This window comes from Rissa tridactyla, chromosome 13, assembly GCF_028500815.1.
Source record: "Rissa tridactyla isolate bRisTri1 chromosome 13, bRisTri1.patW.cur.20221130, whole genome shotgun sequence".
NCBI classification, from domain to species: domain Eukaryota; kingdom Metazoa; phylum Chordata; class Aves; order Charadriiformes; family Laridae; genus Rissa; species Rissa tridactyla.
Genome location: NC_071478.1, coordinates 11,910,682 through 11,931,355, shown reverse-complemented (window position 1 = coordinate 11,931,355; position 20,674 = coordinate 11,910,682). Strand labels below are relative to the sequence as shown.

The 20,674-nt window shown below is 46.5% G+C and overlaps 2 protein-coding genes across 14 annotated transcripts in view; both read left to right on the top strand.

The window, feature by feature from the left end:
• Nucleotides 1-4,539, top strand: part of DEPDC5 (DEP domain containing 5, GATOR1 subcomplex subunit) — a 46,460-nt gene extending 41,921 nt beyond the window's left edge. For 11 of the 13 annotated variants that reach the window (XM_054219141.1, XM_054219145.1, XM_054219148.1 and 8 more), the window contains 4 exons: nt 386-557; nt 1,636-1,696; nt 2,798-2,880; nt 3,743-4,539. In XM_054219141.1, the coding sequence (XP_054075116.1) occupies nt 386-557; nt 1,636-1,696; nt 2,798-2,880; nt 3,743-4,038 (612 nt within the window). In that variant the 3' untranslated portion in view covers nt 4,039-4,539. Of the gene's footprint in view, nt 1-385; nt 558-680; nt 786-835; nt 951-1,635; nt 1,697-2,797; nt 2,881-3,742 lie in introns of those variants that run through there. The other 2 variants (XR_008469087.1, XR_008469088.1) reach the window with 2 other exon arrangements.
• A 218-nt stretch (nt 4,540-4,757) lies between these two features.
• On the top strand, nt 4,758-18,105 carry ANHX (anomalous homeobox). The gene is made up of 10 exons (XM_054219154.1): nt 4,758-4,899; nt 6,469-6,739; nt 7,365-7,489; nt 7,710-7,833; nt 9,098-9,284; nt 9,766-9,898; nt 10,175-10,476; nt 11,055-11,141; nt 14,776-14,863; nt 16,776-18,105. Exons 1-10 carry the CDS (start codon nt 4,862-4,864, stop codon nt 16,804-16,806), a joined length of 1,386 nt encoding a protein of 461 aa, XP_054075129.1. The 5' UTR covers nt 4,758-4,861; the 3' UTR covers nt 16,807-18,105.
• Nucleotides 18,106-20,674: the final 2,569 nt, after the last annotated feature.

Below are 20,674 nucleotides of genomic sequence, written 5' to 3'. Positions count from 1 at the left end.
TTGTAGCTTCTGTAGGTTTTACCACACCCAACCAAATAGCACTAGGTGATTGTTTTTTGCTTTTATTTAAAATCTATTGCACTGTTCCAGTAAAGCAGCAGTGCTTAGCCACTGATGATAAGTAGGCTGAATCAGTTCCTGAAAAATGTCCTATTTTAAAGTGCTTTCTGATTGATGTGGCACTTAAAAAAGGAAAGCCTGGTGTCTTGTGCTTGTACTGCTTTGCTTACAAGGAGGCTTATGTGCTTGCCATGCAAAGCAAGCTGAGCCCGTGGAGAATTGAGCGTCTGATCTATTCTCGGGGAATGAGTTGCTCCTATGCACATAAGTGCCCTTCTTCAGCGTGACATATGTGGTATGATTCATTGTCTGAATCTTTTCTCAGGTTCAGGGTTGGCATCGGAAAGCCACGTCCTGTGGTTTCTTGCTAGTTCCAGTCTTGGAAGGCCCGTTTGCGTTGCCCAGTTACTTATACGGAGACCCACTTCGAGCTCAGTTGTTCATCCCACTCAATGTTAGCTGCTTGTTGAAGGAGGGTAGTGAGCATTTGTTTGATGGTAAGAAATGTTCTTTGTTTTACCCCTTGGTATGCTTTTTTGCAAATGGGTCCCTTCTGGTATGAAGAACCTCATTTACCAGACATGCATTAGCTGGATGAAGGGTCTTTTTTTACATTTCAGCAGCTGCCTTCAGGAAGGTGGTGCTGGGAGGAAGCCGTGCTGGCGGCTAATCAGCAGGCAACAGTGTATGAAGTTGGCAGCAAGAAGTGCCAAGGCAAGGGAAAGGTTGTCTCCCAAGTGATCTTTTTTTGCCATAATGTTGCATACCGTTACAGACCCCATATCAAGCGGTTACTGTGAGGTGATGCTCTACTGTGAGAGTCTGTTGTGCTGGTGGACCCTGCCCATAGCTGCTCTGCATTTGTATCCTGCATTTGTTTATTCTCCTTGGTGAGATTAGGCTTTCACGACTGCCATCCTCTTTTTTTTGTTGCCATGGTTACATTCACGGTAAGAGTGTTTGCGCATGAGATTAAGAGCTAGAAACTGCAATCTCCTCTTCTGTGAAGTGACCTCGCCCTTTTGAGAGATACTGTTGTGGAAGCTGAAAGATCAGAGAACTCTGTCCCCTTGCAGAGAGAGGCAAGATTGCGTTGTGAGAAGGGACAAGTAGCAAAAGGCTCTGTTTTAAAATAGCAAAGATGATAATTTTCTTTATTTTCATTAACCCTTGACCCAGTGTCCAGGTATAAATGTAAAATGATTAGTGACAAATCCATATGCTCTGAGGTCACTGTAGCCCCGCTGACTTTGAACTAAGTATTTTCAGAGCGCTCTGTGGTGGTACACAGCAGCCCACTCTTCTTCCTTGCCCCCTCCCACACTCCCCATTACGTTCGTCTCCATCTCGAGAGACACAAAAGCTAAATTCAGGAATGAATCTGCTACTGGAGTGTACAAGACATATCTCTAATAAGATGGCATTCAAGGGACAGCTGACAGAAAAAAGTGTGACTGAAAGAAATGACTAGGAAAAACAAAGTGCACAGAGGTCTTCTGAGGAAAACTGAAGTCTTGAAAAAGAAGGAAATTAAGTGGCTTTACTAGGTAATTGTTACCTTTTTGTTTGTTTCAGGCTTTGAACCAGAAACATACTGGGACCGTATGCATCTCCTCCAGGAAGCAATAGCATACAGGTACGTACAGATTGGAATGGCTGGAAGGTTCATGTCTTCCTGGATAGTGTGGGATGAAGACCTGTGCTGAACAGTCACTCCTGAGTCGTGTGGGTTCTGTCCCGTCCTGCCTCCTTGAAGTCTGCTTGTGGATTATTAAACTAAAATACAACTAGAATGTCTGGAGGTGGTTCGGTGGGCGCAAGGGGCAGGTAGATGGTTTGCTAATGAGTGACAGACTATATTCCCAGCAAGGGCATTGCCTTTGGAAGGCGCCCTGTTATTCCAAGTTAGAAGCGGATAGACCGTGAATGGATTTCTTTCTGAGAAGGGACAGTTCACGTGTACTTAACGCAGTCTTGAACTGGATGACGACCAATGGTTGACAGTAGGCAGGGGACTGGGTTGTGCGCTGTACGTAGGAGGTTGGGCCCAGTTTAAGAAGGAATTGTTGGAAACTTTGAATACTATCTAGCCTTACCCATTTGTCTGCTTGAGCTGCCAGTTTGTTTCATGGTGTTGCTGCCAAAGTCTTTTTCATGATAGAGAGACTGCTTTTTGTAATGGACTTTAGCATGGAAATAAGCTTTCATTAGCTTAGAAAGCAGAAGAGGCACAAGTATTCTCCAAACAGCAAAGAACTGTCAGGTGAGCTGCTTAAGTTCTGTGTGGAATATTGCCCAGCATGAAAAAAAAAAAGGTGTTATAGCTTGAGACATTCCCAAGGAATGTCTGTCTTGACTATTGCTCTTCCCTCGTTCATGTGCAGCTGCCCCGTTTTAGCAGAGACTGCCCAGTGCCCTCCCAAACTGAGCTGCTGGCGCTCTTGTTTCCGGTATGAGTTAGGACAGAGCAGTGTGGAGTTACAAGCTTTCACACTCTGCCTGGCAGGGGCGGAGGATATTTGGAGAAGCTCGGCTCTCTTCATCCCTTTCCCCCTTGCCTTCGGGCCGTAAGAAAAGGGAGCCTTTGTGTTATGCAGGGTTTTCCCTGGTGCCCCTGCCTTGGGCTGAAGAAGTCCTGGCTGGAGTGGCTCTTCTGTTTTTTGGTTGGTTCTGGTTTTTTGTTTTTTTTTTTTTTTTTTTTTTTTTTTTTTAATTCCCCTGGTGTTTGTTTTTCCAGATTTGGATTTGTGCAAGATAAATACTCAGCCTCTGCATTCAACTTCCCAGCTGAGAACAAGCCCCAGTATATCCATGTCACAGGTGAGCAGTATTTGGCAGGCACTGGGGCAAGGAGGTGGCTCTTATAAAAAAAAAAAAAAACTGTTTTACATGCAGTGTGTGTTTTGTGTCAGTGATGTCGGTCCTCATTATGTCCCTTAATCAGATGACAAGTAGCTGTATCAGCCAACACAAAGCAGAAAACCGTAGAGGCAGTAGGAAAAGCAGAAAGCATTGCTGCTAATCAATGGCATTGGTTTGAAATCTTGCTTTATTGTGTCTCTGAAACTTTTCTTTCCAGGAGATGGAGAAATAAAGTAAAATAAGGCAGATCTTATTCCAAATGCAGTGTAAATAAATGTGTATCTAGAAGCTAGAAGGAAGGAAAAGTGTTGGGACAAGTCAGTGCTTCATTCTCTTGCTTGAGGTCAGTTGTAGATGCATCTCTACCCATACACGCTGTGTGGGAGATAAAGCATTTAGGATACGCTTGCTCTCATTATTATTTTTCATAAATGTTTGTGATCTATCAGCACTTCTAAGCTCCATGCATGGCATATTACAGTTCAGAGGGATTGCTGAGATGTGAAGACAGTGACAGGAAGAAAGCATTTGGAAAATTGCAGAAGCGAATGGAAACTGATGTGGAGTTAGAAAGATGGCTCAGAGCCTATGTCGTTGTTTTATTCCCTTCTACCAAGAGAAAGGCGAGACAGAGTGTGCTCTCTCCCAGTGTTGTTATTTGCTTGTAAAAGCGAAGGAGGAAAAGTGTATCCCATTTTATCTTGCTAAAAGGCAATTAAATGCAACTCAGTCCAGTTTCCTTTTCAGAATTTAATGAGTGAGCTGCCAGTCGTAGGGACTTAGGTCTGCCTAAGGCTAAAGTCCTGTCTGTTTCCTCCAGGGACAGTGTTTTTGCAGCTACCATATTCCAAACGGAAATTTTCTTGTGGGCAGCAGCGACGCCGGCGCAACTCCACCAGCTCCACCAACCAGAACATGTTTTGTGAAGAGCGCATTGGGTACAACTGGGCCTACAACACCATGCTGACGAAAACGTGGCGGTCCAGTGCCACTGGGGATGAGAAGTTTGCTGATCGGTTGCTGAAAGACTTTACAGACTTCTGTTGGAACAAAGATAGCCGGCTTGTCTTGTTCTGGAGTGACTGTCTAGATAAGATGCATGCTAGTGCTCCGTGAGATAGGGTTGTGTCTCTGAGGGAGACAGCTAGAAGTTTTACCCTGGGGCAAGAAACTAGAGGTGAAGGATGACTGGAAAAGAGCCTCTGTTGGATTCATCTTGAGGCTCCAGGGGGACCTGACCAATGTTGCTGTTGATATTCAACAAAATTTGATTAAGCCCTTGGAAAAAGAATCTGAGCTCTTTGGCTTGCCAATATCTGTCACCTGACCTCAGCATGGTTTCTAGTATCTGCAGTCCTTGATTGCCAAAACTTCAGTTAGAGCAGAGGTAAAGGAGGGAGTGCGCGAATAGTTTTCAAGGGCGGTTAGATTCAGCACAGTGCGATGGCAGCAGCTTACTGTCACTGGAAATGACCAGTGCCATTTGCATCTGATGTGCCTGACGGCAGCCTGCCTCTTTCCTTTTGAGGTGTACCTGGTTGTGTGAATATGTAAGATAAAATGTGAGACACTTGTTAAATTTCATACATGTAAATAAGTAAAAATGCAGCAAATTAAGAGACCTGATGTTCTGTTGTAACTCCAGACAGCAATACAGAATTGGGGAGTAAAGGAGAGTAATTGCCAAAAGGAAATACCGCTTCTTATGTCTAGCATGATAATGAAATACTCAAAGTTCAGTGGTGGGGCTTTGTCCTTTAAGCATCCAGGACTTTCTGTCTCCAGCTCTGGTTCTAGAACAGTGTCATACAGTAGGAGCAAGAAGCCAGTTACCATCCTGCGGGGCCAGCATCCAAGCTGAAGGAGAAATCAAGGGCAACCGAACACAAGATGCCGCTGGTTGGAGGAACAAGGGGGATTATGAGCAGATTTTTAGGCTATGTCTGCATGCAGCAAAGCAAAAATGCCTGCACTCAAGTATTTAGTCTTTGTCTTTGCAGAGAAAGTTCGCGTATGGCACGTGGACTTGGTGTGAGCTGGGTATTTAAGAGTGGGTTCAGGGTGGGTTGAGGCCCTGCATGTGGTGGGGCTGTGCATGGGAGGGAGGGCGGCTGACTCCTGCTGCGAGACTGTCACTGTTGCTATCTGTCCTTGCTAAATTGAAGTCAGTGGAGGGCTGACGCATTTGCCGTGGTGTTCAGACCCGATTCAAGGAAAATCACAGCAGCTTGAGTTTTACACCCTACGCCGAGTGTGGACAGCTTGGCTGTTGTTAGCCAGGGCCCACCTAGGGGGGCTGGGTTTGAGCTGCGTCCCTCTTCGCTCAGTTCGCCTAAGTGTGTCAGGATTATCGGTGCGTATCTCCACTAACATCTTTAAAAAAAATACTCTCTACTACGAAAGCAACTTGCTGCCGCCTGTTCCATGCGACTTTGCTCTGCAAGCAGCAGTTGCTCTGTGGAAGCCGTGTCAGCGGGGCGGGGGCGGAGAGCAGGGACAGCCCCTCACCTGGGGGCCGCTGGCGGCTCCGCACCTGCCGACCCGCATCGCTTCTAGAGCCGCGAACCTCCTCCCCCGCCCCCCCTCGTTCCCCCTTCCCCCGCAGGAGGCTGCGGACACGGGTGAGGTTTCGGCCGCTGCGGGACTGGGCCTGCGGCCGTGCGGGGCAGAGCCGCCCCCGCGCAGCCCTACGCGCGTTCTCCCTGCGCTGCGGAGGGAGGGGGAAGGCCCTGCCGCCCTCCCCCGGCCGTACCGGGGCCCTGCCGCCCTCCCCCGGGGGACAAGTACCGGGGGGCGGCCGGTGCCGGGGCGGGCTCAGGCGCCCCGTCCTGCGTTTCACGCTGCCTCGGGCAGGGGACGGGGCTGCCGGGGTGTCCCTGTCGCTGCTCCTCGACCTCGCAGGTATTTTACAGCTTTTCCACCCTTTTGTCCCGGCCAGGGGGTGGGGTGTCCCCGAGGGGACCCGCCGGGGACGGGGCGGGAGGGGGGTGGATCGCGGCGGACCCCTTTCCCCAGGAAAACGGTCCAAAAAGAGCCCCGAGGGTCATTTGAGCTACACTTTGCTGTAGCTGCTGGCAGCCCCTGGTCTGTCCCACGCCGTTTTAGAGAAAAAAAACTCATTAATTTCACCTGGGCTTAATGTTCTGGTTGTTTTAACCTGTAAGCCGTGGCTGTAAAGCTCCATGTTGTGATCTGGGGGCGGGGGCACTGGCGTGACTGGGAGCGGAGGGCGCGGGGGCGCACGCGTGTGCGGTGGCCGCAGCCACGGCGGGACTAGCGCGGTGCGCTGCTCCCCGCGGCGGCCCCCCCGCTGTTGGGGCAAGCCTTAATGCGTGGTTCTGAGCTCTGTTTTCTCAATTGCAAGCCTGGGGTGGTTTTAGCCTTTCAGGACTGCTTTAGGGCTAGTTTTATTGTGTTTTGAGGTTCTCAAGCTGCTTTTAACAGCGCAGTGAATTTCTTTAAAAAAAAAAAAAAATAAGCTTACCGGGGAAGCTAAAAATAGGAGATAACAGTTTTTATCTAACCACAACTTTGTGCATTGCATAGAAAAGGCTTCCAACAGGAGATGAGGATGAAGCGGTTCATGGCCATGTTAAACAGGAATAAAAACAAGGATCCCCCGCCAACCAAGCTGCTGGAGCTGGCGGGACAGCTTTGCCAGGACCTCCAGGGCTCTTCTAGTCTGGAGAAGCTTGTTGGGGCCGTGATGGGATGCAAACACAAGATGTATTTTCTCACTAACGTCCACATTGTCCGAGCTTGCGTGTTCGTTCACATCCATAATGGGCAGCACGACGCAGCCTGCAGACTCCTGGAGGTAGGGATGTGTTCTTTGTTTCTTCAGTATTAGGAAAAACAGTAGAGCCGTTAGTGCAGAGGTACCCAAACTGCAGCACGTGGAGCATTTCCAGCTGGCGTACGGCAGCAGAAGGTGATCTGTGTGCATCAGTTGACCCTGAAACACAGGACAAAGCCTCTGCTACAGGCAGTTACTATTAATCAGCCAAGAGGAAGAAGGTAACTGGGTGATTATGGGGTTGGTTGTAGTTTGTGAAAGCAGGATTTTTGTTCTCTAGTGTGGTGGTTCTCAGAGTCTTTCCACAAACTTACGACTCAGGACATAAAGGCCTTGGGGAGGCCAGGTCTAGAGGTCTTGGCAGGATGGGAAGATATGAGAAAGGCTGGATGGCACCACTCAGGGTGAGGGATTTTGTCCTCTAGATCTGGTAACATAGCCCTTTTCACCAGGGGAAAAGGAGGAATTAGGCAGGCAGCTCCCGGTGTGCATTAGAGAAGGCACGGTGAGCCATATGCTTGGTAATGCTACCGGCTTTGTCAAACCATAGGAATCTCTGAGTAAGTTTCTAGTTGTTGAGGGTTTTCCCCTTTATAAGAAGCCTGACTACCTGGGAAGGGTTTGCTTACATACTATTTTGTTTTAGTGTTGCAAGGCAGAAGAGAAGGAGGAGCTGGTGCAACTTTGGCATGAGATTCACTACCGGAGGGTTATGGAGAAACACCACACGGATTTTCTGACACCACTGCAGAAATTCCGTTGCAGGAAGAGGTACGGCGGCATGGGGGAACCAAAATTTTTTTTCTCTGCTGTAGTTAGCAGATGCAGGGGATAGAGATGCAGAGGCTCGTCTTGCATCTCAAGATGGCTGCTTCTCAGAGATTAAGTCTTTCTTGGTGTTTTGACCACTGGTGGCACTGTGAGAAAATTCCCATGAATGGGAATGACTCTTTTTTGAGTCCTTTTTAATCCTGTTTTCTCCTGCGTACAGGAATCCCCCACCTATTTCCCTTTGTCCTGAAGGTCTGAAGAATCGAAACTATTCAGAGGAAGTACGCCAGCAACTGCACAGGTTTGCTGCAGAGGTGACAACAAATCCAAACAAGAAACAGCGGGTAGGGATTACACTACTTCTAATCAAATCTCCTTGTCACGTAAAAGTAGAACTCTGTGATCAGGGGTCTATAACTGGTTTCATTCTAAATTCTTGTTTTCAGAAGCCACAGTGGGTGTAGGATTCCCAAAATTTGATCTTTCCCTAAAGGTTTCTTTAAAAAAATCATCAAGTTCATGTTAAGAAATTTCACTTGCTTTGGACAAAAAGATCAGGGGAAATAATTTCCTCACTGGGTTTTTAACAGTTCTAATTTTGTAGTGATTGAGCATAGGCAGTGAAACAACCCTCACTCGGAAGAGCTATATTACACTGATAAATAGTTCTGACTTGACTGCATTATAGCCTATATAAAATTGCACTTTGCTTACCAAAATATACTTTGTACTGATTTATCACGTTAAATTCACAGAATTTTAAAACATGATAGCCTGTCTTGATGTACGCATGTATCTACCTTATTGGGACAGGCACACATTCGTAATGAAAGTGATGTGAATTAATTCAGTAATCCTTGTTGCAAGGTGAAGGCTTCAGATTTTAAAGTCTGCCTCGCTGCTGCTCAATTTTTCCAACACCCTTCCCATATGAGGCAGGATGGGCTGGTGATTAGCTCTGCGATGTGAAGATGGGTTATTTCCTATCCTTTTCACAAAGCAGCAACAACTTGCAAATTTTTGTTTAAAAAAACCAACAGTCTGAATTGGGAGCATAATGAAGTTGCATGATTAAGCCCTAAAAGGTCAGGATATGGTCACTTACACATTAATTTTCCAGTACGTTCTTCACTTACGTGATCTCATTATTTAACAGTTTAATACAACAGAATTTTTTCTCTGAATGTGATACAGATGTTTATACTGCTCACAGTTTGTGAAAACTATTTAATGCAGTAAATACATTAGTGTTTTTCCTATTAGTGTCACGTTAGTGATGTGGAGCTGTCGTTCTGGGGGAAGAGCGTGTTTTGGTGAGGTTTTACGTTTAAATACGGCAATCTAAAATAGCAGTATATGGCTTCCCTTAGCAAACAAATTGACTAGGGGAGCAGGGTGGGATGTGTGTCTTCCAGCAACTCTTTTAAGTTTACAAATCGGTCTCCTCAATGGGATCCACATAAATTTATCGGAGACCTAGTGAATAAATATCTCTGGGTTTGAAAGCTCTTCTGCTGGGCTGCTTTTGGAATTGAAGGGGAAAGCCTGATTATTTGGATGCGGTTTATTTTTTTTCCCCTTGATCTCTCCCTACACCTGGGTTTGCAGGAGGGATTGGCTCGGGATATGAACCTGCAGCCAACTCAGGTCTATAATTGGTTTGCAAATTATCGACGACGACAAAAATCCTGCCTCCCTCGTAAGGAAAAGCTCAACAACTTGTGTCCTGAGAGGGCTTTGACATGCCACGCAAAGGAGCAGCAGGATAAAGGATCCTACACTCCACAAACTGCAGGTTCGTCTCTTCCTAATGGACTTAGAATGTGGTCCAGAAAGCTGAAAAACAATTTTAAATTCGCTCAGGAAGGGAAGGATATTCCTTCACCACAACAGCATCTATATGCTGATGGATCAAATGGACATTGGAGGACTCTACTTCGGTGGAGCACCTCGTTGTTTGGCTAGAGGCTGTCACTCTGTAAAAGGAGCAAACATTAAGGCCTGTGTAAGGACAGGTGAAAAGAGATGCCCATCTGGGAAGGGGTACCAAGTGAAAGCAAATACATGGGAGGCAGCAGGTTTTTAGCTCTCAGATTCTGGGATCAGGGCAGTACTCCAGTAAAACCCAGTATTTCCATACCCCTTCACAGAATCTTGACCAAACTTCAGTCACAGGGAATAAGAGGGTCTTGCTGCATTTGGCAAATTAGACTTGTTTCATTGCTTTTTGGAGTAACTATTAGTGTTCCTTCACCTGCCCGGCCTGCACCTTTCAGATGGATCTTGTGTAGGCACCGTCTCTGAGCAAATGGAGATAACCCTCATGCCCTGTGAGCCAGGGTGGGAGCAGTCAGCTGCAGATCTGGATAAGCCTCCTCAAGGAACATATTTAAAGATGCTGGAATCCAGGTGATGTATGAAAAAGCCTTTACAGGGACAGTTCAGAGGTGAAGCAACCTTTAAACTTGTTAATGGAACTGACTTTCATGTCAGTAGTTCCCAGGGGACATCACTTAGGAGTCTTGAGTCTGTCGATGGGAATGGTCCATGCCCAGCATCAGGCAGGCAGAGCACCCAGCAGTTAATCTCCCAGCTGTCAAGGGCAGGATTCAAAGGTTTAGCTGGGGGGTTCACCCTCTTTGCAAAACAGTATGTCTGGCTGATTCATTTTCTCCATCATTACAGCTTTATGCAGAGCAGTGCGCTGTATGAAGCGAGGACAAGCAAGCCTTTGTTGACCACTCACAACATGGAACAACCTGTAGCTTTTTGCACTGAGGCTGTGCTGGAACCAGGAACCTGCTTCAACGCCGCTGTCCTGCAGCCCAGAGAAGCAGCAGGCAGTACTGATGCCAGCTCCCAGCTGGATAACTTTGTCCTGTGCTCTTGCGGGTGCTTTACCTTCCCAGATGAATGGCTGCCCACGTGGCAGCCCCCTTGCAGCACCAGAGGAGTCTCTGGCTCCGTGTGGACCTCAAGTATAGAAGGTTAGTAAAACTGCACCTAGATTGTTGACCTTAAGAGTTTTCAAGCTTCTCTTCTCTTTGGTGTAAACACTTGCTCACTTACACAGCTTTACGATGTCATGACAAATGGGAGCAGGGCTTATCTTGAGCTCTGGAGTTCTGTTCCCATAGTAGCTCGGTGAGAAAACCTGTTAGTTTAAGGTGTTAAAACAGACATTGTTACCTACTCTTTTGTTTAAACTGTAACTGTTTCCATAAGATAGTACTTTTCCGGCAAGGTGGATTCCTTTTGGCATTTCCATTGGAAGAATCCCTTCAGGTGTTGTCTTCTCACCCTGTCAGTTTGCAAACTTCTGGGTTTTTAAATGATGGTCCTTCTTAAGAGATTGCCTGAGCAGAGGTTGAGAACTTCTTAACTGTGATGTGGTGGTCATCTTTGGCAACACATTCTCCTTTTCCTTTCTGATATTCTTTCTCTCTCCCTCTCTTCTTTCCTTCCTGTCCAGTCTCCAGTCTTGTTTGACATTCCTGCCATCTCCCTGTTCTTCAGAACAGCCTTGATAGGATACGTAAGTGATGTCCACCTGCTTCTGCCATAGGTCTACGGAACAGAAAGTGCTGTGACTGCCATTCACCCAGCCTCTGGGGAACGTGGAGCAAGGAGCGGAGGAATAGCTGGGTCAGAGGTTGGGGTCATGTTATCTGTAATTGTCTTTAATACAAGCATTTATTTCAGCAGGTATCAGAGCTCCCTTGAGCAGAGTCCCTCAAGGTGGCTGTATTGAGGCCAGTTCAGGAAGACTCATTCAGCAGTCAGATTTAGAGGTTGAAAGCTTCATCCTTAGAGAAGGACAGCTAGGGACCCTGGAATCTATCCTTCCCCACAGGTAAAGGGAGCAGAAAGCACAGGGCTTCTTAAAGGCAGGGGTAACAATGATGCTGTGGGTCTAGCCTTGTCCTGATCCCCCTGTTGAAAGGGGTTGCAGAAAGAATGTGGTGATGCATCTCGTTCCAGGGGCCTTGACTCTCTCCTTGCGTCCATCATATTTTGCAGATGTTTTCATCTGTGCACTGGCAATGGGAAATGCTGTATAAGTGTATATGTGTTTTACAGTTAGTGTAGCACAAAGGAGATCCAGGACCAGCCTCATCAGGAAAGATATGAACCCCTCTTGTTAAAGCAGGTTTAGCTTCTAAGCTGTTTGCCTGTTTTTTCTTTTTGGCAGAAAATCATAACCTATACCGATGCAGTGAGGGCTGGTTCCGTGGGCTGCGTTGGTAGGGCCCATGCTTAATCCTAAAATAGTTTTTGTAGCTTCATAACCTCATGACAAGATTATTCCATAGTGCAAGCTTTCCAAATTGGAAGACAGAAAGACAGGCACTGTTCTGTCTTTCTGTTTTCCACCTGTAACAAATGTTTCAGACTGCAGGTTTTCTCTGGGACTTGAGATAAATTCACAGAATGCAAAACAACAAAAATCTGTGCCATCTTCCGTATGTTATACAACTTCCATAATGTTACATAAAAATGAACACTGCCAAACAGACATGATGAGGTTCCTTTAATTTATTGATCTGCAAGACAGAACAGGAGCCGTACCCTCATTTCATAACCCTTCTGCTTGACACTGTCCAGCATTTGTGGAGGCATGACCCTGTCAATAACGTGTCAAAGAGGTGGGTAGAAGCTGTTTTATTCCCGCTTCATAGAAGAGGAAGCAGAGGCACAGAGAGGCTTTGTGGCTTGTCAAACAACAAGGGAAGGCAGTGATTCACTGGAGATAAAGATAGGTGGTTTTTTTGCCACCCGGTTCCCTACTAAAAACACTTCTGCCTTTTACCCCTGTTTTCCAGTTGGCTTGGTGCCTGCAGTTCACATTCATGTCAGACTCCTCGCACTGAATTGCTGGGGGGAGCCCGGGTCTGGGACTTGTAAACCCCCCTCAGTCTGTGTGTTGGGATTCGCAGCTTTAAACAGTGGCTGAAGATCATGAAAGATCAGTGAGGCTGGCAATATTTTGGCTGGATTTAAAATTGCATGTTCTGCCTCCAGAATGAGCTCATGTTTATTTTTAAAATATGTTCCACCAGTAGAAGAAATCTATGGTGAATGTCTCCTTGTTGGGTATGTCTGCTATGCCAGGAATCCACGCACCCTTTATCATATTCCTGGCAGGGACAGGACTTGAGGCTTCGTTGACACCTTCTGGTGAGGATATAGTTATTTGAACCCTGTTTAGTGGCCTGGTCCAGCTGCCCCCAAAACCTTGAACTCCCCAAAGTGCCATGAATGCTATGGAACAGCAGTCTCTTTAGAAATGAGCGATGCTTAGGCTGCCGTTTCATCTTGGCCTGTTTGCAGTTTCTCTCTAGGGAGCCAGGAGACCTTGCTTGGATAGTCTTGGTCACTGCTCAGTGAACGGCAGTGAATGAGGATCACCTTTGTTATCGGGCAGAGCCCTCTAACAGAGTTACTGGATTAGAGAGAAGTATTGTGTCACCAGGGTCATATTTAGCGATAATGTTGCAATGGGCATCACTCATCCGAGGACTCATGAAGGAGTCAACAGCTTAAGCTGTGAGGCAAGTGAGTGTTGCTATCCTGGAAAGACAGGGCAGCGAAGTTATCCCTGCTTTACAGATAAGAGTAAAGCACGGAGAAGGAAATTGTTTATCCAAGGTCACCCACCTGGAGCGAACTCAGTGTTATGCTCTCACTGCCTTGCCAGCACCTGTAAGTGCAGGAGTAGAGCTACAAGTCAGCCAAAGGACCCTTAATCTGCTTGTCTCATTTTTAAAGGTGCTCACCTAGAAAGGACTTGGCCTGAAAGCTTATTAGAACAATTCCTGTTGATTTCTTTCATGGGCTTTTTACAGTCAGTCCTACGCACTTGGGCTGTATCCAAACCTCTGATGATCTACAGGGCTGTGAGGTGGGAGTGTGAGGGGGAGCCAGGCTGGGAGCTGACTGTCTCCATCTGCTCCTGCTGCCTGACAGGAGAGTTTGATCCAGCTAGCGAACGGGAAGTCCCTGCGGGACACCAACCAGATGCTCGCCTTTACAGATAGTGGTGTCATATCCTCTTCACTCCTTGAGCTGGGACAGGTGGAAGGTAGCCCAGCTAATGGTTCATGCGGAATATAACTCTCTTGTGCCTCACATTTCAAACAGAAAAGCACGCTGAACTCTCTGGAGCAAGACAGACTGCATTTATGAGCCAGCATATTGATTTAGAAAACATCAATGCTGAGATGTTCGTTGCAGCTTACCGCTTCTGCCTGCATTTTTAGGATTCCAGCTCAGAGTGCTAGGAATCCTCCTGCTTCCAGGCTTTCCCCTCTGGATAACCCAGCACCCTGACACTGTCAGGCAGCAAGTCCAAAACGTGCTAAAGGAGGCCACCGTTTGGCGTGTTGTCTAATTAAATCTCAGAATTTGTTGCGAAGGGCATTGTCCATGTGGTGTAAGTGGGCTATGAAAAACCATGAGACACATTCGTGGGGGAGCAGGGGGTCGAGTCTATTCGTCATTAGTGCATGTAATTGCCTGGATGCAGCCTCCAGCAGAGGAGCTTCAAGACTGATTGCTGGAACCTGGGGGCATTCCAGGGAAGGGCAACTAGACACTTGTCCTGTTTCTACTTTCTTCCTACGCTCTATTAGTTGGCACCTTTGGTCTGGGCCTGTGTGGCCATTCATACCACGGGAGTGGTATGGGCAGTGGTGTTGGAGTATAGATACTTTTGAGTTGGTGAGGAAGGGAGAGAACATCCCATCGTCAAGTACCCAGTGTCTCCTCCCTGACCCAGTGCCTGCAGACTGTGACCTCTTTCGAGAGGTTGGCGGAGCCCCCGAGGGAGGTGTGGATGGGGAGCCATGGCCCCAGACGCTCTACTGGTGGCCTTGAAAAGCTGTAGCAGAATCTTAGCCAATGTTGTGGCTATGTCTAAAGCCACACGTTTGTATGTTTTGACTCTTAAGATCTGTTTTGGTTTTTTTTAAATATGTTCCAGGAAAGACACATTTTGGTAGACATCTCTTTCTTTCTGGCAAATGTTCTTGGGGCATAAAGGAAAGCTGCAAATCGAGATGTCATTCCTGTATACTGCTCCTGGTCAGGCTAGTCCCCCCAGGGCAGAATCTGTATTTTCAGGCCATAACAATTTGGAGAAATGGGGCAGGTTTGTAGACAACTCAACAGAACTCTATTGAATTAATAGTCCTGCCAGCAGCCCCTCTTGACCTGCTGCAAAACATTACAGTAAGTGGTGAGTAGAGCATAAATACAAATGCATTTGTGTATCGTATTTTCTCCAGTTCCTGTCAGAGTGTGTTTGGCAAGCCTCAGTGCCCACCTGTTCCTGCACCCTGCATGGAAGAAAGCCAGGCCTTGGGACAAAGCCAGGTAAGAGAACACACCTGATGTTCAGAGACAGGAGCTTAGCCCTGCACACGCTGTCCAGCTGTGGCTCTCACACAAGAGGTGTGAATTCTCACATCGTATCTAGTGTGGAACATATCTGATCGAAGCATACCTTTGGAATCTGGTTCAGAGCAAGCTGGGCATTCCCTGGGTGGCATCCAGCAGATGCTAGGAGGAGAGGTGGTTTTGTTGTTTTTTCCACTTGGATTGCTTATCAGACCCTGACTTTACTAAATGTGTCATTGAAATGATGTCCACAGCAACCCGTGCAGGTCCACAGTGTCATTTACATTTTGAGCAACGGAGGGCTCCCCTGGCCCTGTGGAAAGCAGCTGGCAGAAGATGGCTGCTCCAGCATCCTCTCTTCTGAGGGGTTCTGCGGAATTTGACTGCTCTCTCAGACCTCTTAAAATCTTTCATTTCCAAGTCTGTGTTATTGCTGAGGGAAAGGGATTTTGCGCTGTTCCGAGATGGCTGATAGCAGTGTATGGTAAATAGGAAACGATAAAAGAAGTTACTTCTGTGATCTGGATGCAGTCTGCATGCCTTCTTATGGTGATTTTAAGGCAGTGGAAAATATATGTTAGAAATCTGGTGCTTTCAAGGGGATGGGAACACTTCTGTGAATTAAATGTTACTTAAAAATAGGACCCAAGAAAGCCCTATCTAAACTGTACCTTGAGCTATTTCTTGGCTTCATGCGTGTTGGTCTGCCAATCAGTTAGCATCCATTTCTGTTTCTCTTGCAGCGTAAGCTGATGGAGAAAACCTTTTTAAAAGAGATTTTGAAAAGCAGGAGACCGTATCTGCTGGCCTCGTTATAGGAAGTGGCTGCAACTCTGAGGGCAGTAACAGAACCTCTTTTGAGCCTTTGAAAGCATCAATATAAAGATCTGTATCTTGGAAAGTGGCCTTTTTACCAGCTATAATGTGAGCCAGACGAGTAGGAAAGCTTTGGGCATTAATAATGAATGAGCCTTTTCTAAGATTTCCAGAGCATGCAGTCTGTAGCTGGAGTTTTCATCCTGCTATTTTGCATTCTTGCACTGATTTTGCAATGGTGTAGAAACATGACGCTCGGTGCAAATGTGGGCTGGGGAGCAGGGTGCTGTGTGATGCCTGCAGATGTCAAAAGGGGACATCTTCAGATCTTTGTAACAATTACTCAGTTCTGGAACTGAGAAAAGCAATTTTTGCGTATTTTAATGTGTGCTGTAGGAAAAGGAAGAGCTTGAATGGGTAAATGATTTTATAGTGTTCTGCAGACTTCCTGGGCACTCTGTTTCGTGCTGAATCAACTTGCCCTGGGCTTGTTGCAGGAATACGCAGATGTTTGGTTCCCATGTCTGAACCACAGGGGTGCAGAAATACATCTCCTTTTGTCCACACATCACTTCCAATTTGCTTTTCATAGATCATGCATCCTATCAGAGCCAAAATGAGAGTAAAACAAAACAAGCAAGCAAACAAAAAAAGTTAATTTTTGAGATATTTCTTTCCCTCCTGGAACAGAGCTTCCTTGTTCAGGTGATCACTCCCTTCTTAATTATTTCGTCCTGGACTTACCTTCTGTCATTTATTTGCTTTTATAGGAGCCAGTGCCTTGGGCAAAGGGAAGGGAATCGCTCTTCTCTGAATTACGAAGAGTTGAATCGTGCACTGATTGTGCTTGTCATTCTTACACCCACGTGCTGTACAGATGGACTACTGTACCTGAGCTTAGAGGGGAACAAGGACTCTGTCCCTTTGTGCCCAGAGCCCTCACCGTTGGCATTCCCTCCCACTGTAGGGCCTTGTGCTCCTCTGTGGCTGCCCAAAAGAGCTCTTCCACCGCAAGCAGCCGCATCAGTACAGATGGGATGTGGTGAAACTGATTCCTTCCCATGTCTTTCAGGTCCCGGAGGATCCGGTTGGTGACCCAGTAACCAATGACACGTTCTGGGCAGCATGGCTGCTCTTTGAATTCTCCGCTGGGGGACGGATGTGACCTGCCTGCAGAGATGCTCCGTGTGGTCTGCACTTCCCCAGGAAACACCACATCCTTTCCTGGTTTTTTTTTTCAGATGAATGAGGTGTTTAACATGAAGATGAATAGTGAGGTAGAAGGATGAAGACTCTTTCTAATAGTTACAAAGTTTGTTTTAGTTACAGTTCTATTAAGGATTTTGCAATGGATAGAAGAAATCAAAGGTGCATTGTGAATTGTAGGCTTTTACTGGAACAGTCTGAAGCTTCACTGTTAGATGCTAAAAATATCGAGTCACTAGTTCTGTGGCAGTTATGTATTTCTACCCATAGCACCGGTCAGGTCCGAGTCCTTCATTACATCATGAAGGTAAATGAAGCTCCTTTACTCAAAAAGAGTAAAATTTAGTTACATTGCTTAGCAGTGGATATTGGATAACTTTTTCTCAGGCCTGGAAAAGAAGGTCTCAGCTAAGTGCTGGTAAAATACTGCTATTTCTTATCCCTGCATTTTTGTTGTACTGCTAGGTGTAACTTCTGGAGCGTTCCGTGCTCTGCACTGCCACTGATGACAAACTGCAGCACGGCAGAATTTTCAGTGCTCAAGTCAAAGGAGCAGGAGCCATTGTGTGAGAGCGTATGGACGCCAGCCAGACCCTTGATGCAGGTTTAAAACTAACGCTGCAGGTCGTTGGGCAGTCTTTTGGGTATTTTCCCTAAATATTACTGCTATTTTTTTAAAATCTGTATTAAAAAAGGGGTAATACTTGCCAAAACTCCAGCCCCTGGATACATGAAGTAGATGCCTCCAGTACCTTTTGTAACGAAGTTAGCAAATAAAGGTTATGAATGACTCTTTCTCCAGGGTTTGTTTTTCAAGGTAAGGCTGTGAAGTGAATACTCACACAAGGTATTTAATTCTAGATTAAAACCCTGTCACCAGCTGCCCTGGGTACACCTGTGTGTGTCGAGACCCTCATCCTTCTGTTCTTTTGGTGGATTTCACTCAGAGGGCCATTTTCTTGTTGTGGGAGGTGTGTTAAGAACAGCGGTGTTTGGGACGGGTTATACGCTTGTTCCCTTCAGCAATGGGCCCTTGGGAGAGCCCCAGAACCCCCTGCGGGAGGCGCTGGCCCGGTCCCGGCTGACCTGCTCCCGCCGGAGCGCGCGGCTCAGCCGCCGCTTCTGACGGACTCGGGCCACGCGCCCTTCCCGCCGCTCTGCCGGCCGCGCGCCACCTTCCTTCTTCATCCCCATTGGTCGGCCGCTCCGCCGCGCCGGTAGCAACAGCGACAAATATATCCTGCCGCTTTCTGATTGGCTGTCGCCTCCCGCCGAGCCATAGCAACAGGGAGCGGGGCGCGCGGCGGCCGTTGGCGAGGTGAGGGGAGGCGGGGAGCGCGCGCGGCCGGGCTGAGGGAGCCTCGGGGCTCCGCCGGAGACGGGCGAAAAATAACGCTCCAGGCGCAGGAGGCAGCTACACCCGGCGCTGCTGCTGCTGCCGACGCCAGGCGAAAGGTATCGCCATCCCCACCACGCCGCGTTAAATCCGTTTACGAGGCGTTTGCGCTGCGGTGGACAAGAGCTGCGTCTCCTCTGCGGCCTGTGGTGGAAAGAAAACACGACCCTGTCATGCGCCAGCTTGCCAAACGGCTTTCAGGCAGAAGCTGCAGCCCCGTAGCAAAATTCACACTGGATCCCGATAGATTTTTGTATGAGACCCCAAATCAGGTACTTTATTTCTCACCCCTAATGATGTGACATGTCACTATGATTACTATGATTTAGCTCGTCAATAGTATGTAATACATGTGGCTGAAAGCTAGGGCGGTTACATTTCCCTGCTGTTGAATGTTGAGGTAAAGAGGAATGATGCCTCTCTTACAATGAGACATATTTTCAGTTCCTTTCAAATATTTAGTGGTGTTCCCTGCCAGGGAAGATGATAAAGATTAGATTAATGCTACTCCACCTGTATAGAAATTTTAGGTACCTGTCATTCAAAATGAAATAGATTATATTCTAAGAAAACAACCCATGCTAGGGAATGCAAGTATTGTGGTTTTGGAGGTGACTGACCTTTGCCCTACTGTGTTAACAATACCAGTGTCCTAAGGCCTTGTAAGTTTGTTTGTTTGTTTGTTTTTTTAATAGTTCAAGAACACAGTTGTTTTGACTTTTTAATTAAAAAAAAGAGGTTCAATCTACTAGAATTCCTAAGGAGTACTAGAGCAACACGTCTCTTCCAAACTTAAATCTGAAAAAGGCTTTGCAGCTAAAGCAGAATTAAAGCTTTTTCTCTTACACTTCACTTAATGAATTTCATTTCCAAATTTGTCACAGTTGTTCTCTGGAGGACAATTAAATTTTCTAGGTCATTTCCCAGATGAAATAACTTATTACTCTTATAGAAATTTATGTTAGATGATTCAAAGCTTGGTATGTAAAACCCAGCAAATTAAAAGTATTTCTCTTTAAGAGATGTGAGATGGTTGAAGTATATTCTGGCCCACTAGCATCTTTGCCCTGTGCCACCTGGATATCGAATCTGTAAAAAACACTTTTGAGGAGCTAATTGCATTTGGACAAGAATTTGTAAGCTGTGCCTACAGATGATCTCACAGGACTTGACCATGCTGAGTTCCAGGTATCTGAGCAGCATTCGGAGGTGGGCTGCTACTTCCCCATCTGTGAGCTAGAGCAGGTGGGATGCATAGCCATGCAGTAGAGTATGAGATCAAGTGACTCTGATGAACACCAGTGATGTTTCGCTTTTGGCCTTCTCTGCCTGTGCTGCAGGATGGAGGTAGTCTTTGAAGGACGGCGTAGTGGAGTTTTTTATATTGTATTAGCATTGGGCTAGCATTTGAATTGTTCCGTTTGTGTCTTACCTCATTCTTGTTTCCTAGGTGTGATTTGCATCCCTGTCATGTTCTGGTTTCCCTATCCTACCATATGTAGGAAGCTCTGGATGTGTTTATGTTGTTCTTCCTTGGAGCTGTAATTAGAAGCACTGTGGCTGACCTGCCCTGAGCTGAACGTAGTGTACCTGCTGTTGTTATTCCTCCTCCTCAACACGGCATGGCCTATCAAATGAAGGAGCTTGCCCTAGATAGAAAAAGCAAAGCCGTTTTGATCTTAAAATGCATATAAGGGCCCAAAGAACAGTATGTGTATGTGTTAATGGATCACAGAAAGGGGATGGGAATCTAGGAGCACTTTGAGAAGTTCTGTTACTTAGCTGTCACTGAGGTGAGGAGGACACTTTCCCAATAGGCAGGCATCCATATTTTCCAGTGCTGCTGCTGGAGTCTCTTGTTCTGGATGCCTCTGTTCTGGAGGCTCAGCTTGCTTGGGGCCTCGTTTTCAGAGGAAGTGAGCATTTATGTAGCGGCTCAAGTAGGGCACCCAGAATAAGAGGCCACTTTTGAAAATGTTGGCAAAGGCGTTTTGTTTTATCTCTGCACTTCATTAGTCTTATGCCCAAAGTCTTTCATGTTGTGTTCTACAGTGGAAGGTCATTGTTTCAGATCAATCATTTTCAGTGGGATTTAGTTCTAAATCAAACTAATCCACTTTGGTAAAGTTTGAAGAGCAGTAAAAATTCATTTGTTAAGACAGATCTGACCTTATTTTTTAAATGTGGCTGCTGATGCTGAGTCGTTAATTGTGTATGCCCAGCATGAGGTGTCCAGAAATGCTGGACATACTAAATTCTGATCTTATCTGTAGGCTGCAAATGCTCAGCACCTCTGAAAAAAAAAACCCTGGGACTTAGTAGGATTGGTTGGTTTTTTGGTTTTTTTTTTTTTTTTTTACTTTCAGTAT

Coding starts and splice junctions, on each gene's coding strand:
- ANHX (XM_054219154.1), top strand. CDS start 4,862: ATGTCTGCATGCAGCAAAGCAAAAATGCCTGCACTCAA. Junction 7,490..7,709: donor AAATTCCGTTGCAGGAAGAG/GTACGGCGGCAT, acceptor TCCTGCGTACAG/GAATCCCCCACCTATTTCCC. Junction 7,834..9,097: donor ATCCAAACAAGAAACAGCGG/GTAGGGATTACA, acceptor CTGGGTTTGCAG/GAGGGATTGGCTCGGGATAT.